We start from the raw sequence: 22,418 nt of genomic DNA on the forward strand, positions 1-22,418 counted from the left end.
AACAGCACTCGAATAAAAATTTCAAAACAATCCATGGAACAGCATAACACAATGAACCCTAACTTAAGCCATAGACAATAGCTGGTATTACAATTATGAAAATGTGCATTCATCAATTGTAACAAATGTTTCACACGAATGCAAGTTGTAATAATAAAGCGGTGTATGGGAATCGTGTTTTATGCTTGATTTTTTCTGTAAACCATAATTGCTCTTAAAAAAAAAGTGTCATAAGCTTTCCCTTTAGAGTCAGAAACCAGACAAAACCAGAGTCACCATTTCCACTCAACAGGTCCTTGCCAGCAAAATACACAAGAAAAGGGGGATTAAGGCACAAGGATTGGAAAGAGAAAAAGAAAATTGTTATTCTCAGTCACTGTGACAGTCTTCATGGAAGATCTAAAAGGATCAAGACTGTACCATCCTATACAGTGGCGAATGGTTGAGCATTTGAAATGTGGCCCATCTGAACTGAGATGGGCTGCAAGTGTGACCTTCACACTAGATTCTTAATCCCTTTTGGGGAAAAAAAATGTAAAATATTGCATTAAATATTTTTGTATTGATTATATATGAAAAAATAATATTTTAGATATAGTGAGTTAAATAAAAGATATTATTTAAATGAATAAAAAATAATTTTACTTTTTAAAAATGTTCATTGTGGTAGCATATATACAACTTAAAATTTCCTATTATCTGCCTCTTTATACTTTTATTAACGTGGCTAGTAGGAAATTTATAAATACATATGTGGCCCACATTGTACTTCCAATGGACAGTTTTAGTAAAGGTTCTCAGAGAAATAGTACCAACAGGATATATATATATATATACACATAAATATATTTGAGGAGATTTATTATAGGAATTGGCTCATGCAGTGTGACTGTGGGGTTTGGCAAGTCCAAATCCCATAAGGCAAGCTGCAAACTGGGGACTCCAAAGGTTTCCTGGAGAAGCTGACTGGTGGAAGTAGAGGTAAAAATTCTTCTGACTGCTGAAATCATCACTTCTCCCTTTAAGACCTTCAACTGATTGGATGAGACTTTTGTCTTGCTATAGATAATCTCCTTTGTTGATTGTAAATGCAAACAGCAGTAGATGCACCAAATAACTAAAGATTTAATTACCTTCAGGGTAGAAAACAATCAGGCCTGGGCTTGCTTGACCAAACAACTAGACACCTGTAACGCAGCTAAGTTGACATATGAACTTAACCCTCGCATGCTGATCTACGTAATCCTTTAGAGCTAAAACTACAGTTCAGCAAAGCTGTCGGATACAAGATTGATATACAAAAATAAATTGCATTTTTAGACAATTTGTAAGTTGTTTGAATTATAACAATTAAAATTTAATTTAAAAAAAATCTATCCTTTATAATAGAAAAACTCCTAAGATATTAGGTGTAGATATAAGAAAAGACTTCTATGGAGCCAACTATATAGTTTTCTATAGAAAGATATGAACAAATAGAAAATATAAATGGAAAACTTTATGAAGTTCATGGACTGGTAAAAAAGGGAATTTCTTCTCAAGTCTATAAATTCAAAGCAATTTGAATAAAAATTCCAACAAGGTTTTATAGTTTTGTATCTTTTGTTTGCTTTTTAAGTTATGTCTTCTATTAGACATCAGTGTGAACTGTTGCCAAAAATGGAAAAGCAGGCCACATCAGAGATAAAGGAAATTGTACAGGCCCCACAAACCGCACATTTAAAATGAGTTGAGTTCACACTTTGGATTTAGAAGTCCTCTGAACTCCACGACTCTCCTCTGTGGAGTCCGGAATGAACAAAAAACTGTGACTGTTAGAAACAGTAAAATTACATTTTATTTAGGAGTTTTAAATCCAAATTCACAAATTAAATGGGCTTATAGTTTAGTTGCATTGACGTTAGCTAGTTTTAGAATCAAGATTACTCCAGCCACTTAGAATTTATCTTGTCGTTTTATTTTTCATTGACTGTGTTTTTAAAAATCCCGTTCCTATTTTCCATTGGAAAGATCCAGTTTTCTTTATCTGGTTTAAATATTAAACATTCTATATTTGTTCTCAGGGCAGTTGCCCCTTTCTTCAGAACCACTATTATGAATTTGTTTTTATTATTTACTCCAATTGACTTCTTAAATTTTACCAACGGCTATATTTTCCTCTAATAAAACAAAAACATCAGTACATTTTTATTTCCCTTTGACCTCCTCCCTTTGACGTTATCTACTTCCACAAATTAAATAGAATAAAATGTAAATGTGCTCCCTGGGCTTGTACAATCGTGGTCAACGCTTTTTTGTCCCAGTCACACTTCTCACCCCCTACCGAAGGGAGCAGCTATATCCTGAATTTTGTGTTATTTATTTGCTAATTTTTTTTCCAACCTAATAGGAAGGTCTTTATTTAGAAGCAATCACTCAGACACACAAATATACAAAGCAGATCAACCCGAAACCAGGATAAGGTTCAAACCCGGCGGGCCAAAACCTCCACGTCGCCCTCTAACGGCGGCCCAGGGGCACTGCGTGAATGCTAACATTTTTCCGGAATCGAAAGGCGGTGACTCTGGCTTATTTGAATACCCACAGTGCACTGCACGTGGTACAAATTTAAAACGTCAATATTTTTGTATTTTGTTCGCTCATACTTTTTGAGAATTCAATGATTATTTACAGGATTCCAAGAAAGTTTGTTTTTAATGCACTGGATTTTGTCATTACCCTACCACCATCAATGCATTAGGACTTGCAGTTACCCGAGGTTTGAGTTGCGACGTCCAAAACGCATACTCTGGTTTCTCTTCAGATCGTATAAATCTTTCGCCTTTTACTAAAGATTTCCGTGGAGAGAAACAACTCTGAGTCTTAAACCAATTTTTTGAGGCCTTGTTTAGGCAAGGCTAATAAAGCAGTTAAAAAGACAGAAGTTCATATGATATAGATGAGCGCTGAGCAATTTGCTATAGTTAGGCGTAATCCTTTTTGTTTAGAACGGTATTATGTTTGAGTATTCCTGTTTAAAGCCATATCAGAATGAATGGGGATAGCACAGTGGTGCTGTGAACACTTACGCTTACTTTTTAGATCCCGCTCTGTACGTTGTGGGGGAGGCGAAGCTGTTTTGCTACGTTTTGCTGTTTATAGCAGTCTGTTTTTGCCGTTTCTTTTTCACCCGTCTTTAGGAGTTGGGTCGGGAATGTGTTTAAGTATTGGAGTCTGGAGAAAGTAAACAACGAGAAACCGCAGGAGAATGACCGTTTTCGTTTTAAGTGGTCTTCATTTGAGCAATTGAAGGTGATTATCTTGATTGTCTCGTAGGGTGTGGCAAAAAGCAAGAGGGGATGAATACAAAAGAGAAACAGCTATGTGTGAAAGCCTTAGTTTAATCTTCCAAAACCACGTGGTACCACGGGACTGTGTGTGAGACTTGCCTCACAAAAATGGAGGCCGGTACAATAAATTCAACTCAAGAACATAACACACCTGAACTGCATTTGCTCCAAACTCCAGAGATGTATGGTACTTTGTGGCTTCCATATTAAATTCCTGCTATGCAGTCAACCCTTAGAAGACAGCACTGTGCGCCTGCTCTGGCCGCACAGCCTCTCTGTGCGAGCAGCACTTCCGGGTAGCTGAGCCATCTTTCAGTCAGTAATGGGGCCTCCGTTCACGTCTATTCTGGGGCAGGGAGATCCGTCTCTCCACGTTTAGCCAGCCCCAGGGCCCTAACTATAGGGCCCTAGGAGCTCACTTTTCTCAGGTTCCAGAGGGCCTGGGTCAGCGCTAGTTGAGGGGAACCACAGCATGGCAGAGCCATCATCCCTTGCCCTCCCAGGGATCCCACACCAGCAAGAACAGCTGCCCCTCCTTTTCAAAGGCTCCCCTCAAGTCCCTTTCCCGTCCAGCCCTTAAGGATGGTCCCCAGAACACACACAAATTCTACTGACACCCTCTTTCCAGAACAATAGAGCTGTTGGGGGGTGGGGGAGCCTTCTTCATAGAGAAGCCCCTTTGTTCCCTTCAAAGGTAATTTACTTCCCAATGTGTCCCAGGGGACCTTCTGACCCTTTCTTTTGATGAAGAGACCAAAACCACTGAAGTTCAGTCCCTCCCAGGCCCCCTGCCATACCGTCGTCCTTCATTCAGTCATTCCACTAACATTTCCAAAACTTTCATCAAAGACCTAATTTATTATCTTTTACTCATCAATCTCAACTATTGAAAGAGTTTTTGCGTACTGCGCTTATCAGGTAAGAATTTATTCATTTTCCATTTGTAATTCATCAAAAGCATATGTGGCCACTAGTTACAGCTGCTGGTCAGAGACAGGAGTTCTCTTTCTGAGTAGGGGAAATACCACCAAAGGAGGAGAAAACTGACATGTCGGGTGGTGGAGAAAAGCACAAGTTAAGCAGCCTCTGGCTCCCTGGGCACTTTCTCCAGGCACTGAATATCTTCAGCCACAGCCTAGAAAGCGTTGCTGTTATTTGTAGCAGTGGGGATGGGGATGGATTTTAAACCTGGCTGGGGAGATAGGGGTTCTCCTCCCAGCTCTGCCACTAACCGGCTGGGTGACCTCCTGGGAGTCACTGACCCTCTGGGGGCTTGGTTTCCTCCATTTGTCAGATGAGGGCCTGGGTAAAATAATCTCCAAATTCCCCTCCAGGCTGGGACAGGTTATGATGCTAAACTCTGGGCCCAGGGGAATGGGGATAAGAGTGTGAAAGAAACAAACAGCACAGGCTGTGATAAGGAAGAGCCCTGCCTTGAGTTGCATGGCTGATCCACCTGCACCTGGCTGAGCCCCTGCTCACCCTAGGGATGAAAGGCCTGGCAGGGCCAAGGCAGAATGGCAGGGTCACACCAAGCTGGCCAGGCTGGCACATGTTGGTATGCACTCACACATGCACTTACACACTTGCACAGACACGCTCACCCGGGTGCTGCTTATCACTCTGCACCACCTCGTCTGGGAATTTGCCCAACCCTCCAGCCTGGGCCATCAGTTCCCATTCCTGCCCATGAGACTGGGGTAGGCGAGGCACTGTGCGGGCCTGGGTGTGTCTCCCCGCCTGCGGGGACTACAGCCTGGTTTTCCAGCACAGGCGGCAGATATGGGACACGGGCCTTCTGCAGATGGCCTGCTCTGAATCTTCACTGCTGGTGTCCATTCAGGGGGTGATAGAGGTAGGCAATGAACTGGGCTCTTGTTTCTGGGTGGGATGGAGAGAAGGAGAGAGTTGGAGTCAGATGGTTGGATAACAGCACACACTACACATCTGTGGTAGTTAGGTTCAGGTGTCAACTTGGCCAGGTGAAAGGTGCCTTCTTCTATTGCTGTGGACATGAGCCATTGGCATGTAAACCTCATCCGTCACTGATTGTGTCTGCGGTCGGCTGGGGGGAGTGCCTCCTGCAATGAGTGATGTCTCGTTTAATTGGTGCTTATATGAGAGGGGTCAGCGCAGCACAGCCCAAGCAGCTCAGCATACGCAGCTCAGCCCAGACCTTTGAAGATGCAGAGGGGAATCACTCCGGGGAAAACTGTTGGAACCCAGAAGCCCAGAGAGAAGGCTAGCAGAGATTGCCCTGAGCCTTCCTGTGTAAGAGAACCTCAGATGAAAGTTAGCTGCCTTTCCTTTGAAGAACTATACGTTTTAACTAAATAAATCCCCTTTTATTAAAAGCCAATCCATCTCTGGTGTGTTACATTCTGGCAGCTTTAGTGGACTAGAACACCTTCCAATATCAGATATCCAGATCAGAGTGAGAACTCTGATATTCACATCTGCATCCCAGCCTTTACCACAGGGCTTGACACCTCATAGGCTCACGAAATAATTTTTTAAAAGCGTGAAGGGGTGCCTAGCTAGATAGGTGAGGGAGTGGAGGTTTAGAAGGATGGGTGGATGAGGAGAGAGTGTGAGAAAGAGAGAAGAGATAAACCTGGAGAGGGGAGAAAGGTGAGGTGAGAGACAGGAAGAAAAGGAAATACACAAAGGGTGGGAGGGAGGCAGGTAGGGAAGGAGAGAAAGATAAACAGCTGGTTGAAGCAGAGGTGAACCGGGCCAGGTGATGGCTGGGGGAGCTTTCCTTTTTGCATCTTAATTAAAAGAGGTTGCTGACCAACACTTTAGAATCTGGTAAGAACATTCAGTTGTGGACATGACGTTTCTTCTCCCTCCTTTTTCCTCTGGGGATGCAATCTCTCTTTGAGCCTCGGTTTCTCCATCTATGAGTTGGGCCTTCCTTTCCTTCACAAAGCACTTGAGAGACTCAAGTGACATAAAATAATAATAATACTTTGGAAAACAAACACACGTGCCCCGTGGAGGGGGAGTTGTCTGAGAGGCAGCAGGGCAGCAGCGGTTATGCCCAGGCCCTGGAGCTGCACTGCCTGGGTTCTGATCTCACCTTTTCTGCTTCCTAGCTGTGTGACCTGAAGCTGATTACTTAACTTCTCTGTGCCTCAGTTACTTCATTTGCAAAGGGAAAATGATGATAGTAATATCTACATCTTGGGTTTAGAGTGAAACAGTGTCAACACAGCTTCCTGGCTCCTGCTCTGTGTTATTATATAAGGGAGGTTACTGTAGATGACTGACGTCAGACACTGGCCCACTCTGTCAGTCTGAATCAAAACAAAAGGGGAAAAAAAAAAGAACCGTCTCAGTGAAGAGGTGCGTGGGAAGGTGAGAGGCGATCACTTTATTTTTAATTTTTAACATTTTTCTATGCTAAATATTTTTATGTGTATGTTTCATTCCCATTACTTGACTGTTTCATTTTGGTGCCATTGTGTTCTGCTTTTTTTTTCTAATTTAGATAGATTTTTTTTAATAGGTCACCCACCCACACGGCACCATGAAACCCCAAGGCCGAGGCGGGCGGGTTCCCGGATGAGCTGGTGGTCCTGCCCACCTGTGCGCAGAGCAGGGCGCAGCAGAGCGGGGACTTGGCCCTGCCCGGAAGCTTCATGTCAACCCCAGCCTTGGTTCCGGGGGCGCCATCCAGCCTGGAGGAGGGAGGTCGGTGGATCAGAGAGGGTGAGGCGGGCAGGGGAGGGGGTTGGGAAAACGGGTGGGACCAGGGGACACGGAGAAGGAAGGACACGGGGGCGCCGAGAGGGAGAGGGCAGGTTGGAAAGCGGAGGAGGAGGAGTCTAACCGGATGCAACCAGAATGTCCACAGCTGAAACCACTTCTAAATGGGCTAAGACTAACGGGTGGGGCTTGGAACCAGGTGTTTGCTGTGGGCAGCACCTCCTGATCCTCTCTTTGGCTCTCAGATTGGATTTGGGAGCAGCCACAGTTGTGCAAGCCAAACATTTCAGGTCTTCTCCTTCCTTGCTGGAGGGAGAGTAGGAAGCACAGACTTCTAGGACAAGACTCAGGGACAAGGATGCTGATCTCATTGCAGCATCGGAGTTGGAAACGTTTTGTAAATGTATGTTTTTTGTTTGTTTGTTGGCATGGGCAGGCTCTGGGAAGCAAACCCGGGTCTCTGGCATGAAAGGTGAGAATTCTACCACTGAGCCACCGTTGCACTGCCCAGAAATTGGAAACATTTTGAAAATACAAATGGCATTATTTCATGTAATATGTGTTTTATTTGGGTGCATGTAAATGTCTATAATTGCATAGGAAAAAAGCCTGGAAGGATGTGGTAAGTTTGATAACCTGGGAAGGAGCTGAACTTGGGGTGGTTAGATTTATGTAACATTTTACTTTTTTACAAAGAGAATGTTTTCATGTGTTGCTTATTTGATTTAAATTCCTAAATAGTTTTTAAAATGAAAAAGGCATTGAGCTACTTGAAGAAGTACCAAATTGATCCACAAGGAGGAGAGAGGTGGGAAAAGAAGAGAAAATCCAGTATGGGATGGAGTTGGAGAGAGAAAGAAGAGAGACTTCGAGGTGAAACAGGAGTTATGAGGCTTTAGGGGAAAAGACAGGCAAAGAGAATATTTAGGAATCTTCAGTATATTCAATGTAGTTCTTCCTTCAACACTTATTCCTGGATATTCAGCAGAGACATAAACAGCTTTTCGATTTGGTTTTGGATATTGGGCTTCTCTTTCGAATGTAAAACTGAGATCAACCACAAAGCAGACAGCTTTTATTTGGGTTGCAATTTATTTGGCAAACATTTATAGAGAAACTTCGGTGCTGGGCCCTGGGAGAACGGGGCAGTGACAATGGGCTCTAATGCATGGTGACAAACCACTCAAGCGAGGCGGAAAGACACAAAGCGTGGTGGAAGCTGCGAGGAGGGAATAATTGGTTCTGCCCAAGAGAGTCATAAAGGCCTCACGGAGGTGGAGACATGGGTGTTGGGCTTTGACACAAACACAAGAACTTTCCAGCAAGGAGAATTGGGAAGATGCATCTCAGGGCGTGATGGACAGACTTCCTTCCAAGGCTTTGGGTTGCAATCCCGGAGACCACGCTGCTCCAGGTGGCTGACACTGAGTTCCCTCTGCAGAAGGGCTCACCCACCATCCCTCCCCCGAGCCCCAGGAGGCAGGGCATTGGCCTCTGAGATGAAAAGCCTGCATCCCTCGCCCAAAACAAGACAGATCGCCCCCGGGGTCCTCCAGATGTGATGATGACAAAGGACACAGCAACATCTCAGGAGGAAACAGGCAAATCCATGCCACCGCCATCCGTGGGACAGTGGGTCTTGCCCCTTTGGAAACGGCAAGGTTGTGCAAAACCAAATAAAAGAAGGCTGGGCAGTTCTGGAATGGGGGGGAGTAAAGGAACATGGCGGCTGAGAGAATGGGTCAATCGTGATTGGATGTGGCACCAGGGGGATGCAGCTGAGGGGCACAGTGTTGGGAACAAATGGGGAAAGTTGACAATTGACTGTACATTAGATAATAGTATTGCATCATTTTTCTTTTATAATCATGGTGTTATGTATTGAATTGCATCCCCCCTCCCAAAAAAAAAAAAATAGGTTCAATTCTTAACTCCCAGGCCTATGAATATGAGCTGTTTTTTGTGACTGGGATCTTTGAAGGTGGTATTAATTAAGATGAGGCCAGACTGCATTGGGGAAGGAGGCTTAATCCCATATGGCTGGTGTCCTCACCAGGACAGGAGATTTGGACCCAGGCAGAGAGCAGAGAGGGACAGCCGTGGGAGGCACTGAGCTCTGCCACAAGCCCAGGGCTGCGACCGATGGCCGGGCGCCCTCTCCAGGGGAGTCTGAGAACAGAGTCTCCCCTTTGAAATGAAGCCTGGGCCAGCTGACACCCTGATTTCAGCTGTCCAGTCTTCAGAACTGAGGCCATCCATTTCTGTTGTTTAGGCCAAGCAGCCTGTGGCACCTGGCCCCAGTCGCCCTGGCAGGTTAAGACAGTTGGAAAGAAAATAAATAAATACATAAGAATATAAAGAAAGAAACATTTTACCATGTCATGTCGTTTCCTTGGGGTGAGGGGATGTGGGGAAAGGAAATCCATCCTTATGTAGGGGAGGAAAGAAACTTGGGTCCCCATCCTGGCCCTGCCACTTCCCTACATGTCGCTCTGGGAGCCAGTTCTGTTCTGGCTCAGACCTTGTCTCATGGTCAGGAAAAGAGGGAATTACAGTAGCGCCCACGGAGTCCCTGAGGCCCTGCCGGAGGAATACGTGTTCCCAGTCCCTTCAGCCCGCGAGGAAGCTTTAGTGCTCGCCGCTCCCCAGCCGAAGCAGTCGGTTCCTTGTGATATTAAGTCTCTCTTGGTGGGAGATGCACATTTGGGATTCTGCTGCCCCTTTACTCCCCTCCACCATCCTCGCCCCATTTCCTAGTCAGCTCCAGAATGGAGGCTCCCAGCAAGATTCTCCAGCTGCAACATGCAGCCTGGAAACGTGGCTTATGTCTCCTTTGTCGGGTTCCAGCAAATTAAAATTTATCTCCCGGGGAGGAAACGAGAGGTCGGGTTTTTTTCTTTTTTCTTCTTCTTAATGGGCCCTGATGAAGGAAATGAATGCAGGGAAGGGATCGAAATACGATCACCCCTCACTAGCACAGAAAGCGGGGGAAGGCTCCCTGCACCCTCAGAGGGGGCAGCTGGGCACGGTATGTTTTATTATATAATTAACCTTGACCCTTCTGGGTTCAAAGAGAGAGGCTAGTTGGAAATAAATCAAGAGTCTGGTCTGGTCACTTCAAAGCCTTCAGAACTTGCTGGAAAATTCCATGTTGGTTCAGTGTGTAAATTGGAATAGGTTGTGTAGTTCTTTTTGGAGGGTGGGGAGGGATTTTAGGTCTAAAATCGAAATTGTGTATCTGCTTCCTTTAATCAGGCAATCAAGAGTCTTTATAGCATATCTTGGCGAGCGGGGGACGGGGCCCTGGAGAAAACATAGATCTTTCTGTGACTACTGAGCCCAGCTCTGGGATAATGCATCTTTCTTCAAGCTTAGGAAGCAGCCCCCTCCTCCTTGTAGCAGGGCGCAGGCCTTTATTCTTACAGGTCTGGAAATCTTAGAATCACCAAACCATCACCATCATAATACATGGCATTTATCAAGTGCTTTCTATGGACCAGGTGCCAAGGATTTTTCTGTTATTTTCTCATTTAATCCTCATAACAACCCAATTAGATAAGTATCATTATTACCCTTATTATAGGTGAGGAAATTGAGGTTTAGGGGGCTAAGTATCAAGTCCAGAGCCACTCTGAGGCTTTCAAAGTCTTTTAATGCCTTAAGCTCGAGGAGTGAAAATAAGACCCAAGGAAGAATTGCAAAACGACCCAGTCCCCAGCCTCCTCCTCTCTTCCCTGATGTTGTTCAAAGGTAGATGGAGCTACAGCTGGTTTCTCCTAGTCTCTTGGATCCGTCTCTAGTTTGACATTCTTCTTTCTCCTTCCTCTCCATTTTTGATCCCTTCCTCTCCCTCTCCTCCCTTTCCACAAACAGTTCTCGAGCATCTAGTGCTAGTCATGGCAGCACCGGTGGAGAATAAAGACATAAGAAGGACAAGGCACAGTCCCTGTCTTTGGAAAACTTACAACCTATGATCTCTGAGAAGGGATGACAGACACACATATTGGGCATATTATGCTACGGGAGAAAATCGTTCTGTCTGAGAAAGTTAAGCAAGGTGCAGAGGGAGGATGCAGGAGGGAAGAGGAGGGGTCCTAGCTGGAGAGGGTCAGAGAAGATATCCTGGAGCAGGTGACCTTTGAGAAGGCTCTGGAAAGAAAAGAGGGAAGAGTGATCTGGTTCCAGCCAGAGGGAACCACACGAGGAGAGGCCTGCAGGCACCACAGGGCGAGGCATATTCTGGGAGAGGCCAGGAGCCCAACTCGGAGCGGCAGAGTTGATGATGGAAGTAGAAAATTAGGCTCTGCTTAGATTAGTAATAATAATGACAATGACAATAATTATAATAAATGCCGCAAGCACTGTCTTGAACATTTCACATACACTACTCCTTTACTGCCCACAGCAGCCTATGAGGTGAGTGCTGTCCTCATTCAGAGTTTACAGAGAGGGAGACGGTGGCACCAGTGGTGAAGGGACGTCCACAAGGTTGCACAGCTGGGCGGTGTCACAGCAGGGCCCACAAACCCAAGCCCAAGCTTTTAACCACCAGGCTACACTGCCTCTTGTGAGGGGCCTTGAATGCTAAGGCTAAAGGCGTTGGACTCCACCGTGAGCCGGGGGAAGTTAGGGCAGGTTTCTGATCCAACCTGCATTTTAGGATATGTTCACCCTCCTCAACCTTCTTACTCTGGGCTCTGGCATTGCCTCACTCTTCAAAAAGAAAATCTTCCCTTTCAGCCAATTTAGACAGTTTCTCTGCTCCCTTCTCCTTAAAATATAGATAACAAGTCAGCCAACAGAATGGACTTAAAACCAGGAGGCCAGGGGTGCTGCCTTAGGGCCACCACCTCATTTCTCTGGGCCGTGGTTTCCTCCTGTGTCAGACGGGACGATGGCTGTAAGTCTGTCCCCGCCCGTTGCAAGGCTGCGTGACGTCCCCATGCACCGTAGAGGTCGGTGTGCTGGAAAACGCGGCGCTTCCTGAAACGGGAACGGAGGCTTCTCATTTTCGCTGGTGCCCGAGGACTCCATGGGGGCTCCCCATCCCCGAAAGAATCTCCAGGTGATTGCACCTTCTCCTGCTTCCTCTCTACTCTGGAAACCAACCAGGGCTGCCCTCAGATATGTCAACTGTGCAGAGAGCTCCTGCTCTGGAAGCTTAGTAAGTCATTCATTCCTCCATTTATTAGCACCCACGACGTACCAGGTCCCACGCAGCCGGCGACAGCCTCCTGTGCTCAGTGATCTCGCCATGCTCGTTCACACCGCCAAGCCTTTCCTCGCGCTGTGCCCTCAGCCTTGAATGCCCCTTTCCCTGTCTCCACTTCGTTAAACCTTCCTTAATCCTACACTTCAATGAATTACGTTTTCTTCCGTTTCCCTGGCTGGTATCCATCCAAGTGCTTACTCGGATGGATGGATTGTAGCTACCTGTATTCCAGTTTACAGACTGTCGGCTCACCGAGGGCTGCATCTGTACACGCACACAACCCCATACGACTGTTAAGTGTGAACATCAAGGGTTCTGCCCGCAGCTGTCATGCTCGCTGAGACCACAGGGTGGCAGCAAATTCCTCCAGTTACAGCTCGCGGCGTTGCGGCGGAGCCTCCAGGCTGCCCGCTAAGCGCCCAGAGGCTCTCCTAACTGCAGGGAGACCAGGCTGGGTGCAGTGGGCCCTTCCAGCTCACCTTCTTTATCCCGCCCCTGCTTTGGACCTCTGTGTCCTGCCCATGCCAGTTTCTCTGCCTGCAACAAGGGGATCGTTTAAATACTTGAACTTTGTGCCACACTTCACTTACATGAAGTCATTGAATCCTCTTAACAACCCTTCTTTATATAACAGCTTTGTGGAGATATAATTCACATACCATACGATCCCCTCATTAAAGTAGGCAATTTGATGGGTTTTTAGTGTTTTCGCAGAGTTGTGAAGTTGTCACCACTATCAATTAGAGAACGCTGTCACCCCCAAAAGGAGCTGCTTACTCATTCATTAGCAGTCGCACCCTATTTCCCCTCAGTCCCCACTCCCCAGCCCTAAGCATCCACCAAACCAGAAGGGCTTATCCTGGACATTGCATATAAATGGAATCATACAGTATGTGGTCTTTTGTGTCTGGCTTCTTTCACTCAGCATGTTTTCAAGGTTTGTCCACGTTGTAGCATGTATCAGTACTTCTTTCTTACTTGTTGCCTAATAATATGCCACTGAATGGATATACCACATTTTATTTATCCAATCACTGGTTGAGGGACATCTGGGTTGTTTCCGTTTTTTGGCTATTATGAATAATCCTGCTGTGAGTATCGGTATACAAGGTTTTCTTTCAGCATATGTTTTCACTTCTCTCGGGTATGCACCTAGAAATGGAATTGCTGGGTCGTACAGTAACTCTATGCTCAACCTTTTGAGGAACTGGCAGACTGTTTTCCAAGGTGACTGCAGCATTTTACAAGCCCGCCAATTTCTCCACATCCTGATCAACGCTAATTATCTGTCTTTTTATATAGTTTCCTAGTGGGTGTGTTATCTCATTGTGGCTTTAATTTGCATTTTCTTGAAGATTAATGATGTTCAGGGCAGGTCCCCAGAGTGAATCCCCTGTTTCCAACCCAGATTTCCCACCTGCCCAAAGCAGGTGACTCCCTGACCACCCCACCCCTGAAACTCCAGGGGTTCTGCCCGCAGCTGTCCAGGTAACAGGCCACCCACCCTCTGTATCCATGCCCCCACCTGCCTGCTCCCACTCCCCTCCCCTGGGCTCTGGGGCTCAGCCCAGTTCTGTGGGTGTGACTTGGCCAGGCTGGGTGGAGCCCCCAAGTGGAAAGGGCCCCAGGCAGGGCACGGCTGTTCTGTTGTCCTGGGTTCCAGCCCTGGCTCTGCCTCTAACTTTTCCATGACACCGGGCTTGCACTAGCTCCCCTCTGTCTCCCTCACCCCTCTCACATGGGAGAGGGGGCGGGCATCAGAGAAGACCCTTTCCAGGTGTTCCAGGCTGTCTCAGAACTCACCCCTGTGGCTGACCCTCACTAAATAATAGGGATGAGACCGAGAAACGGGGCTCAGGGTAGGAACTGGAAAACACCCTCCCCTGTAGCCCCTCCAGCTGCCCCTCCAGGCTGTGTCCTGTCTCTCCCTCCTATGCACACCCCCAGCTTAAAATACGTCCACAGATTCTTTGACTCTCTGCCCATCAGAAGGTGGCATCTAATTCCCCACGCTTGGATATGGCTGGCCTTAATGGTTCAGTTCTAATGAATACAATATAGGGACTAGAATATGTGCAGACGTGATGCCAGGTGAGGTCCAGGGCTAGGCTAGAAAGGACGAGGCAGTTTCCTCCTGGCTCTGGCTCTCAGGCTGCTTGCCCTTGGAACCCAGGCACCACGCCGCGGAGGGCAGGCCACACGGAGAGGCTGTGGGCAGGCACAGCAGCTGAGAGTTCTGGCTAAATAATGTCCCACTAGCCACCAGCCAGAGGCAGCCACCAAAGGGATACGAGAGGGAGGCTTCTAGCAACCCAGCAGTCCTGCCCAGAGCTGCCTAAATTCAGATTTGTGAGCAAAAATAAATGTTATGCTAAACCACTCAGCCTGGAGGTGTTTTAGTTACATAGCAATACACAATTGGAACAGGTTGCAAGCTGACTCAGAGATGGCAGGGGACATGGGGCCGGGCGGGTCTCTGGGCTGTTTGAGGTCTTAGGACCCAGATTCCACCCAGGCCCCTCAGCTTCAGCAATGATCTCTGCTGAATGTCCCAGCTGCAGCCTTGCTTCTGTCTATCTTAGCCCAGATCATGGCCTGTGATGGTTAGAACAGGCCCTGCCTACATTTGCATGTGATTTGTATGCAATTTGCATACATCTACATGGATCATATTCAGGTGTTTTCCAAATGTCTCCAGATGCCCCCCTGGTAGAGATACTAGCATCCTTGACTCTTAACAAGTATGGGGCACCAAGGGTCACCAGCGGCCACCTCATCTTCTCTCCCATCTCCAGCAGGATCTGTTGGAACCTCATCTCCAGGTAACCCTTGGATGGCTCGAGTTGTTTAAAAATTCCTGTGTTTATAAAGTTTCATGTAAACTGTATAAACCTTCAGAAAGGTGGAGTGTGATATGTATATATAGACTTAGTTCTTTCCTCTGGGAAAGTCAGGGCAAGTGAAGGCCCTCTCCTTGGAGACTCAGGACAGGTACCACCTTGGCCCCGGGCTTCTCTTTCTCAGTTCAACATCCACAACACCATCGCTGGTCCTTGCCTGACAACTGGCCCCAACCCTCCCCCTCTGCCCCAGGCTCCTTCCAGAAGTGCCAGGCCAGGGGTTTTCAAATTTTTTGTAGTAAAACCCTGCTTTCAAATGAATTCTCACAAAAACACCCAACATATAAGAAAACTGTTCTGGGTGAGGGTGGGCAGAGGGCCCCAGCCACACAGTTGGGCAACCCAGTTTGCAAACCACTACTCTGGTTGGCTCCTCTCAGAGTGTGCCTTCTGGTACGGAACCCGGCTCTCCAGACCTGCCACGGGTTGCAGGTCTGAGCCCTTGGCTTTCCATTTATGCAGCAGAATGGACATCCTAAGCAGCTGCATTACACCATTGCCTCTTAGTAAGCTTGGGGTCAGCTGAGACCACCAGATCATTTTCAGCACGACCGCCATTAAGCCAAATCTTCTCTTGGTCTATTCTAAGCCTCGGCAGCCCCTACATACTCAGTTTCAGGAAGCCTCGCGGGCCTGGACTGAAGGAAGTGGGCAGTGGAGGAAAGGAGAGGCCAGGCCAGGGGCACTAGCTGTGGGATCCGCTCATTCAGAGCCTTGGTTTCCTCAACTTAAATATAGGGAGGAAAATACCCTTCTTCATAGACATTGCATAAAAAAGCACTGCTTAGCATCAAGACTGATGAACTGTACTATGGAGCCGAGGGGAGTGAACACAGGGATTTCTCGCTGCTGCCCTCGCTGCTGGGGTGGTGGTCTGAAGGCAGACGCGGGCCGGGGCAGCCTGGATTTGAACTGGCTGTGTGAGATTGGGGGTGTTCACTTCATTTCGCTACTCTTCCCCCGGTCGCATCATCTGTGGAGCGGAGATGGTGATAACTGCGGCACCCATCTCACAGGAAGGGCATGAGGGCTCGGTGACTGTGCTCTGAAGACCTGGCTCTGTGCCTGCGGTGGTGTCAGCGGCCGTGCTGCGCTTCTTCCGGGCTCCGACCCTGTGAGGGTCAGCCGGGCTGCCCCCCACCGCCGCCCAATGCCACCCCCTCCCCGGGGACCCGACAGAGCCACCAAAAAACTCCAGGTTCACTTTGGCAACAGGACTTTTTATTCAGTCAAAAATGAGTCGAGGGTGACAAAACCCGAGTCAGGCTAGGCGGCCGGCCCAGACCCACCCTTCCCTGGGGGACAGGAGGCGCCCTACTCTAGGCGGGGCGGGCTGCGGGTGGCAGAGGCGCCACCTAGGGGCCAGAGAGGGCAGTACCTCAGAGTGCCCAGGTCCCCTGGGGCAGCCCCCATCACGTGGGAGGGGCGGGGCCGCCCTTGCCCGGAGCGCACCCCCGGGACTCGAGTCTCCTAGGAAAACACCAGGAGTTCTACCTTCTTCAGCTAACTGACTAAAGTTGGGGCGGGGTGTCCCTGGAGGGTTGGGGGGGGGGGGCATCAGAGACTCCATCATCTAATCTCATACTTTAGGAATACACTTTTTTTTCTTTAAAAAACAAAACAAAACACTTTTTCTTTCTGCCATTTAAAAAAAAATGTTTCCGAGTGTAACCAAAAATAGGCATTTGTTTCCTTGCTTTTTTTTTCCTCCTTTAAGTATTTAAAAGACCAACACAACAGGAAAGAGAAACAAAAAGTCACAAGAACATAACCCTTAAACACACCTTGTATAAAAATAGCTCCAGGCCCCATCTTCCCAGAGGGGGGGCCACGCACGGTACATTCCAGGGAGCTGCGCCTGCCCCGCCGCCAGAGGGCGCCGCCTCCCGGCGCGAGGGAGGGGGCCACGGCCCCAGCGCCCCGAGAGGGTGGGGGTCAGGGCCCGAAACGCGGAGGGGTGGGAGGAGGTGGTCGGAAAGGTCAAGGTGGGGGGTGGGCAGGAGAGCTGAGCACGGGCAACATGCTAAAGTGGTGGCTAGTTTGGGGCAACAATTTATACTTCCAGGAATACATTTCCTCTCTTTTTTGGCTTTTTTCACATTTCTCTTTGCCCAATTCCACCTTCATTTCTGCAGGCCCCGAGCAGCCCACCCTTGGGCCCCGCACCTCCTCCTCCTCCCTGGGGGACGCGGGGCTGGGAGGGGGGCGTCCAGTGTTAGGACACCTGCCTGCGCGGCCAGCGGGCCTTGAGGTAGAAGTTTTCCGTTCACACCTGGAAATGGGGAAGTGCTTTTTTTTTTTTTTTAAATGTCTGGACAACAATATGGGAAAGGAGAGGGGGTGCCCTTAAAGGGGGCTTGAGGTAGGAGTGCATTCAGGGCTCTGTGGAGGAGGGGGCTGAGACTACACCCCCACTCCCCAAGGACATTCATTCCGGCTGAGGTAGGTGCTGAGAGCCAAACAGCAAAATTCATCCTGAGAAAACAAGGCCGGTGGAGGGGCCGGTGGAGGGGCCCAGCCACGGCAGGGGTGTCCTTTTGGAGTCTAATTCACCTTCCTCTTTCTCTCTCTCTCTCTCTGTCTTTATTTTTATTTTTTATTTTTAAGTTGTTTCCTTTTTTCCTTAAGGAAAACTTCAGTTCAGTTCCATGCCATGTGGGAACGAGGCAGGGGTGAGGGGGATGCAAGACCCCAGGGAGCGGCTGCTGCAAGGATGCCTGCAGTTCCTTGGGGTGGTTCCTTTTGAGGGTGCCTCAGGTCTTGACAATCCCCAAGGCAGCAGGGACAAAAATGCCGGGGAGGCCCCCAGCACCAGCCGAAACCCACATGACGGGAGAAATCTTGCCTTCGACCTGAGCATGGGGGCTGCCCCCCACCAGAACTTTCCAGACAGCAGCTACTGTCCCGAACAAAGTGGCTGTGCAGCTGGGGCTGCAGAAGGCCTAGCAGGGCCTAGGGCCTGGGGCAGTGGGGCGGCCATGGGGCCTGCGCGAGGGGCGCAGGGGGCCTGGGGCTCCACCGTCATCGACTCCTGCAGAATGTGGTGTCCCTGGAGCGGCAGCACGGACAGCTGGGTGTCCTCGCACGGGGCGGGGGCCACAGGGTCCTGCTGGGGAAAGGGCCAGGCCACGTGGGCCTCAGCAGCGAGCCCCCAGCCAGAGCCAGGCTCCGGATTCCAATCCCACGCGGGACTTAAAGGCTCTGGGCTACAGGGCCTGGGACCGCGATGGAGGAAGGGAAGGCTCGGGAGGTGGGTGGAGCCCAGAGGAGAAGTTTTGCTCAACGTCTGGACACTCACCACGGGCCTGGGGTCTGACGGCCCTGCCACCCCAGCTGGGGGAAACAACTGCTCCAGCTCCTTCACGTCCACAGGCTTCTCGGCTCGGCCCAGCTGGCCCTGCTCTCCGTGTCCAGCCCCATTCAGTGCCAGGATGCTAGGGTCCCCCTGGCTCCGGGGGTGCTGGGGCGGGGAGAGCCGGCTCTCGACATCCGTACACAAGAGGGTCCTAAGGGTGAGCCGAGGGGCAGAGGGAGGGGCAGGGGAGAGAGACAGACCACAAGGACAGGTTGTTCCAGCTTTCCACCAATACAAACCACACTGCTTTGAATATCCTTATACAAGTCTCCTGGCACATATGGGAAACTTTTTCTATCAGGTGTGTCTAGGAATAGAGCTCAGCTATAGGGTATGTGTATCTTCAACTTTAATATATATCCAAGATTTTTTCACTTTTTTTCAAAGCAGTTCTCATCATTTAGACTCCTACTAGCAGTGTTCAAGAGTTTCTGTTGCTTCACATGTTCATACAACTTGGGATCGTTACTCTTTTTAATTTCATTTTAGTCATTCTGGTACCAGAGTAGTAGCATTTCATTGTGGTTTCAATCTACACTGCAAACATTTCTAAAGAGAAGAAACATCTCTACATAAGCTACTAGGCATGTGGATAGCTCTATAACTCCACAACATTATACAGCAAGAAAGAAATAAAAAATATATTGGACAATATAAAAAAAAAAGTCCCCAAGGACAGAGACCAGCGATAGAGGCGGTGAGCCACAGACCACTTGGCCCCAAGCTGCTGCTTCTCTGGGCCTATTTCCCACCCCAGCCCCCCTCCCCAGGTCAGCACCCACCTGCCCCGCTGGCCGAACAGGAGGAAGAGGACACAGAAGATGATGCAGGTGACCCCGATGTGGATGCCGATGACAATGCCCGCAGTGGACGTGTGGTTGGTGGCACCCTCCTTCCGGCAGTCACATGGCAGGCTCAGGGCTGGGAGGCAGGGGCAAGTTGGGGGCTGGGGCTCTCCTGGCCTGAAACCCTCCCCAGACACCCAACCTCTGGGGGACTCCTTCTTCCTTGATGGTTCTCACCCTCAAGTCTCCATACCCTTTGCCCTTGCTGATAGGACCCCCTGCCCAACCTCTTTGTTTCTTCTTAATCATTTACTGAGCCCTAACTTGGTGCCAGATAATGGGGAGAAGCACTTAATATGGATCACTTCATCCTCTCCACAGCTCTTTAATAAAGTAGATTATTATTCCTATTTAATAGAGAAGAAAACTGGGGCTCAGAGAGGTTAAGGAACGTCCTGAGGTCACACAGCCAAACTTCCAACATAGGTCTAAGTCTGCATTCTCAAGGGCTACACAGTTCTACCCTCCTACCTTCCCTGAACCTCTGCAACCCCCTCCCCCCTCAGGCCCTAGCCCATTTTCCTGAGTGTTGGTCCCAGCCCTACCCCTTGTCCCCGACACTCACCTGTCCTCTCAGATGCTCCCCTCAAAGACACGAAGCGCACTGTGGCATTGCCATCCCCATGCTGGTTATAGGCGAGCAGCTTCACCTCGTACACGACAGTGGGGTCTGGGGGCAGGTAGGGCCACTGCGTGACCATCCCAGCCCCTACCAGGCAGCTTGGTCCTGGTAAGGAACAGAAGTGACCCCTGGACACCCCTCCGGCCCCTACGCACTGCACCCCTGCTGGGCTCCCCAAGCCCCAGGCAGGGGGCCGCCTCACCGAGATGGCTGAGGTTGTAGGAGGAGACAGTTCCAGGCAGCAGGATGGGACCTGTGAAGGAGGCCTTGCTTGCTGGGCGGTAAAACAACTTGAATCCGCCCTCATGCTGGGCCAGCCGGGGCCAGGACTCCCAGAGCAGTTGCAGGGATGAGCTGCCCAGGACCCTCACTGACAGCGGGGGCGGGGCGGGAGCTGCAGGTAGAGGAGGAGTCAGTTGAATCCTCCACCTTTCCACCTTCCACCTGTGGCCCAGAACCCCAAGCCCTGACAGCTCACGGCCTCTGACCCAGGGGCTCTGCTGGCTCGAACAGCACCTTTGCACGAGTCCCTTCTGCCAGGCTGACCTGTGCAGCGCCCAACCTGAACACCTGTGCACGGCGGTCCTGCCCTGACCCCCCCAGTGTCTCTGGTTTCGTACTGCACATCCAGGCCTCACCTTCGCCCAGGGTGCTGGCCAGGGTGGGGGCGGAGGCTGAGCTCGCCCCCCTGGGCGTGTAGGCCTTGATGTAGAAGCTGTAGGCCGTGGAGGCCTCCAGGTCGCTCACCACATGCTGTAAGGTGTTCTTGCTGACGGCTTCCTGATATTCCAGCTCGGGGGGGTCTGGGAGGGTAAGGGACGGGGCAGAGGCGTGTAAGGGGCACGAGGGAGGGTGGCCAGGGTGCAGTGGGGAGAAGGAAAGGAAGGTGTCGGCTCAGGCAGGATTGGAAGGGATGAGAACGAGGACGTGGGGGGAGGGCTGCCCCGGCGCCCCCTACCGGCAGCCTTCCTGATGTGCAGCACATAGCCGATGATCTCCTTGGTGTTGGCCAGCGGCTCGCTCCAGGACACGCGGACCTCCGTGGATGACACGGAGACGGCCTGCACATTGCGGGGGGGCCCGGGCAGCCCCTCGGCCCACAGCACGGTCAGCCTGGCGCTGGCCTGCGAGGAGCCGGCGCTGTTCTCGGCCATGCATTGGTAGATGGCCTCGTCTTCGGGCCCGATTCCAGAAATGGTCAGCGTGCTGCAGGGGGGAGGGGGCGCCTCAGGGTCCCGCCTTCTCCGACAGCATCCTTAGGGGGTCCACCAGAACGCCCCATTTGGACGCTGGAGAAGCAGAGCCCCTCCAGAAGATAAATGACATGTCCGAGGTCTCCCAGGGAGTACGTGGCCGCACTGGGACTCAAACCCAAGTCCCTAGAGCCCCACCTCAGCGCCCTTCCCTGGAGGGGGGCGCAGCAGCAGGCTGAGCTCTCTCACTCCAGGCCCTGCTCCCCATCTCTTCCCCAGCGCTCACCCCAGCACTCTCACATACCTGTTGTTATTCTTGAGCCTGACGTGGCCTCCTGGCCCCAGCACCTGTCCATTCTTCAACCACGTGACGTGAGGGGGGGGCTCACCTTGTGCTTGACAGGTGAACATGGCTGTGGTCCCAGCTGGCCTGGAGATGGACTGCGGGTGCTGGACAAACTCTGCCGGGGCTGGGGGAGGGGGTGCAGAGAAGTGTGAGGAGTCATCAGGGTCAGGAGGAGAGGGATGGAGGCAGTTGCAAGTAAAGGGATGAGGAGAGGGGAAAGGAGGTTGGGCCAGAGGTCCGCTGAGGGTGGAGGGGTGGGCTTGGGATGCCCCCACCCCCCACCGCCCAACCTGGAGAGACCTGCGGGTGGGGCCCACCCTGCATCCCTATCCGGGCTCGGGGAGGTGGTGGCTGGCTCCACCTCCCTCCACCCCAGGCAGACCCAAGAGAGGCTTCCATTTTAATGACTATTTAAAAGACTGACATTTGTATCCGAAAGCAATCAAGCTGAGCTCCCTGTTCAGGAAATTGTTAAATAAATAAATGTGCTAATAGGTTTGGCTGCACCTCGAAGGCTGTAATGACGGGGAGATGGATGAGCCCTCAGTAGAGGCCCCCCTCACCTCCACATTCAATTCCACTCTCCTCCAATCCCAGGCCTCAAGCCTCCATTAATACCCGAGAAATGAAATGCTCCATCACTTTCATTTGGACAGATTAACGGTACATAGAATGCTAAACAAACGGGCATTTAAGTTCCTAATTCCCCTATCTCCCACCCCTTCCCCAGCTCTCAGGGAGGGAACCACCACAGAGAAGCCCTGAGAACGGAACTCAAAGCTCAGTTCACGGGGTGGGGGGCACTGAGGTCAGGGGCGGGAGGATGAAGGGAATGGCCTGGTCAGCTGCAGTCCCTGCAGCCCTGTGGGCGTTGAGGCGGGCTCTGTGTGAGACAGAGAGTGGGG

General features: G+C 50.2%; 1 protein-coding gene and 1 non-coding gene across 3 annotated transcripts in view; one reads left to right on the forward strand and one right to left on the reverse strand.

Annotated features, from left to right (window-relative positions):
• The first annotated feature begins 2,783 nt into the window (after positions 1–2,783).
• LOC143656682 (U5 spliceosomal RNA) lies at positions 2,784–2,899 on the forward strand. The gene has a single exon (XR_013162586.1). It is a non-coding gene; the product is annotated as a U5 spliceosomal RNA (small nuclear RNA).
• Positions 2,900–17,449: 14,550 nt separating this feature from the next.
• Positions 17,450–22,418, reverse strand: part of IGDCC3 (immunoglobulin superfamily DCC subclass member 3) — a 36,998-nt gene continuing 32,029 nt past the window's right edge. The window contains exons 6-13 of one of the 2 annotated variants that reach the window (XM_077126655.1): positions 21,472–21,637; positions 20,933–21,180; positions 20,613–20,777; positions 20,177–20,368; positions 19,918–20,022; positions 19,290–19,428; positions 18,451–18,658; positions 17,450–18,258 (exon numbers count right to left, since the gene is read on the reverse strand). In XM_077126655.1, the coding sequence (XP_076982770.1) occupies positions 18,049–18,258; positions 18,451–18,658; positions 19,290–19,428; positions 19,918–20,022; positions 20,177–20,368; positions 20,613–20,777; positions 20,933–21,180; positions 21,472–21,637 (1,433 nt within the window). In that variant the 3' untranslated portion in view covers positions 17,450–18,048. Of the gene's footprint in view, positions 18,262–18,450; positions 18,659–19,289; positions 19,429–19,917; positions 20,023–20,176; positions 20,369–20,612; positions 20,778–20,932; positions 21,181–21,471; positions 21,638–22,418 lie in introns of both variants that reach the window. The other variant, XM_077126654.1, reaches the window with a different exon arrangement.

This window comes from Tamandua tetradactyla, chromosome 14 (genome assembly GCF_023851605.1).
Source record: "Tamandua tetradactyla isolate mTamTet1 chromosome 14, mTamTet1.pri, whole genome shotgun sequence".
NCBI lineage: Eukaryota > Metazoa > Chordata > Mammalia > Pilosa > Myrmecophagidae > Tamandua > Tamandua tetradactyla.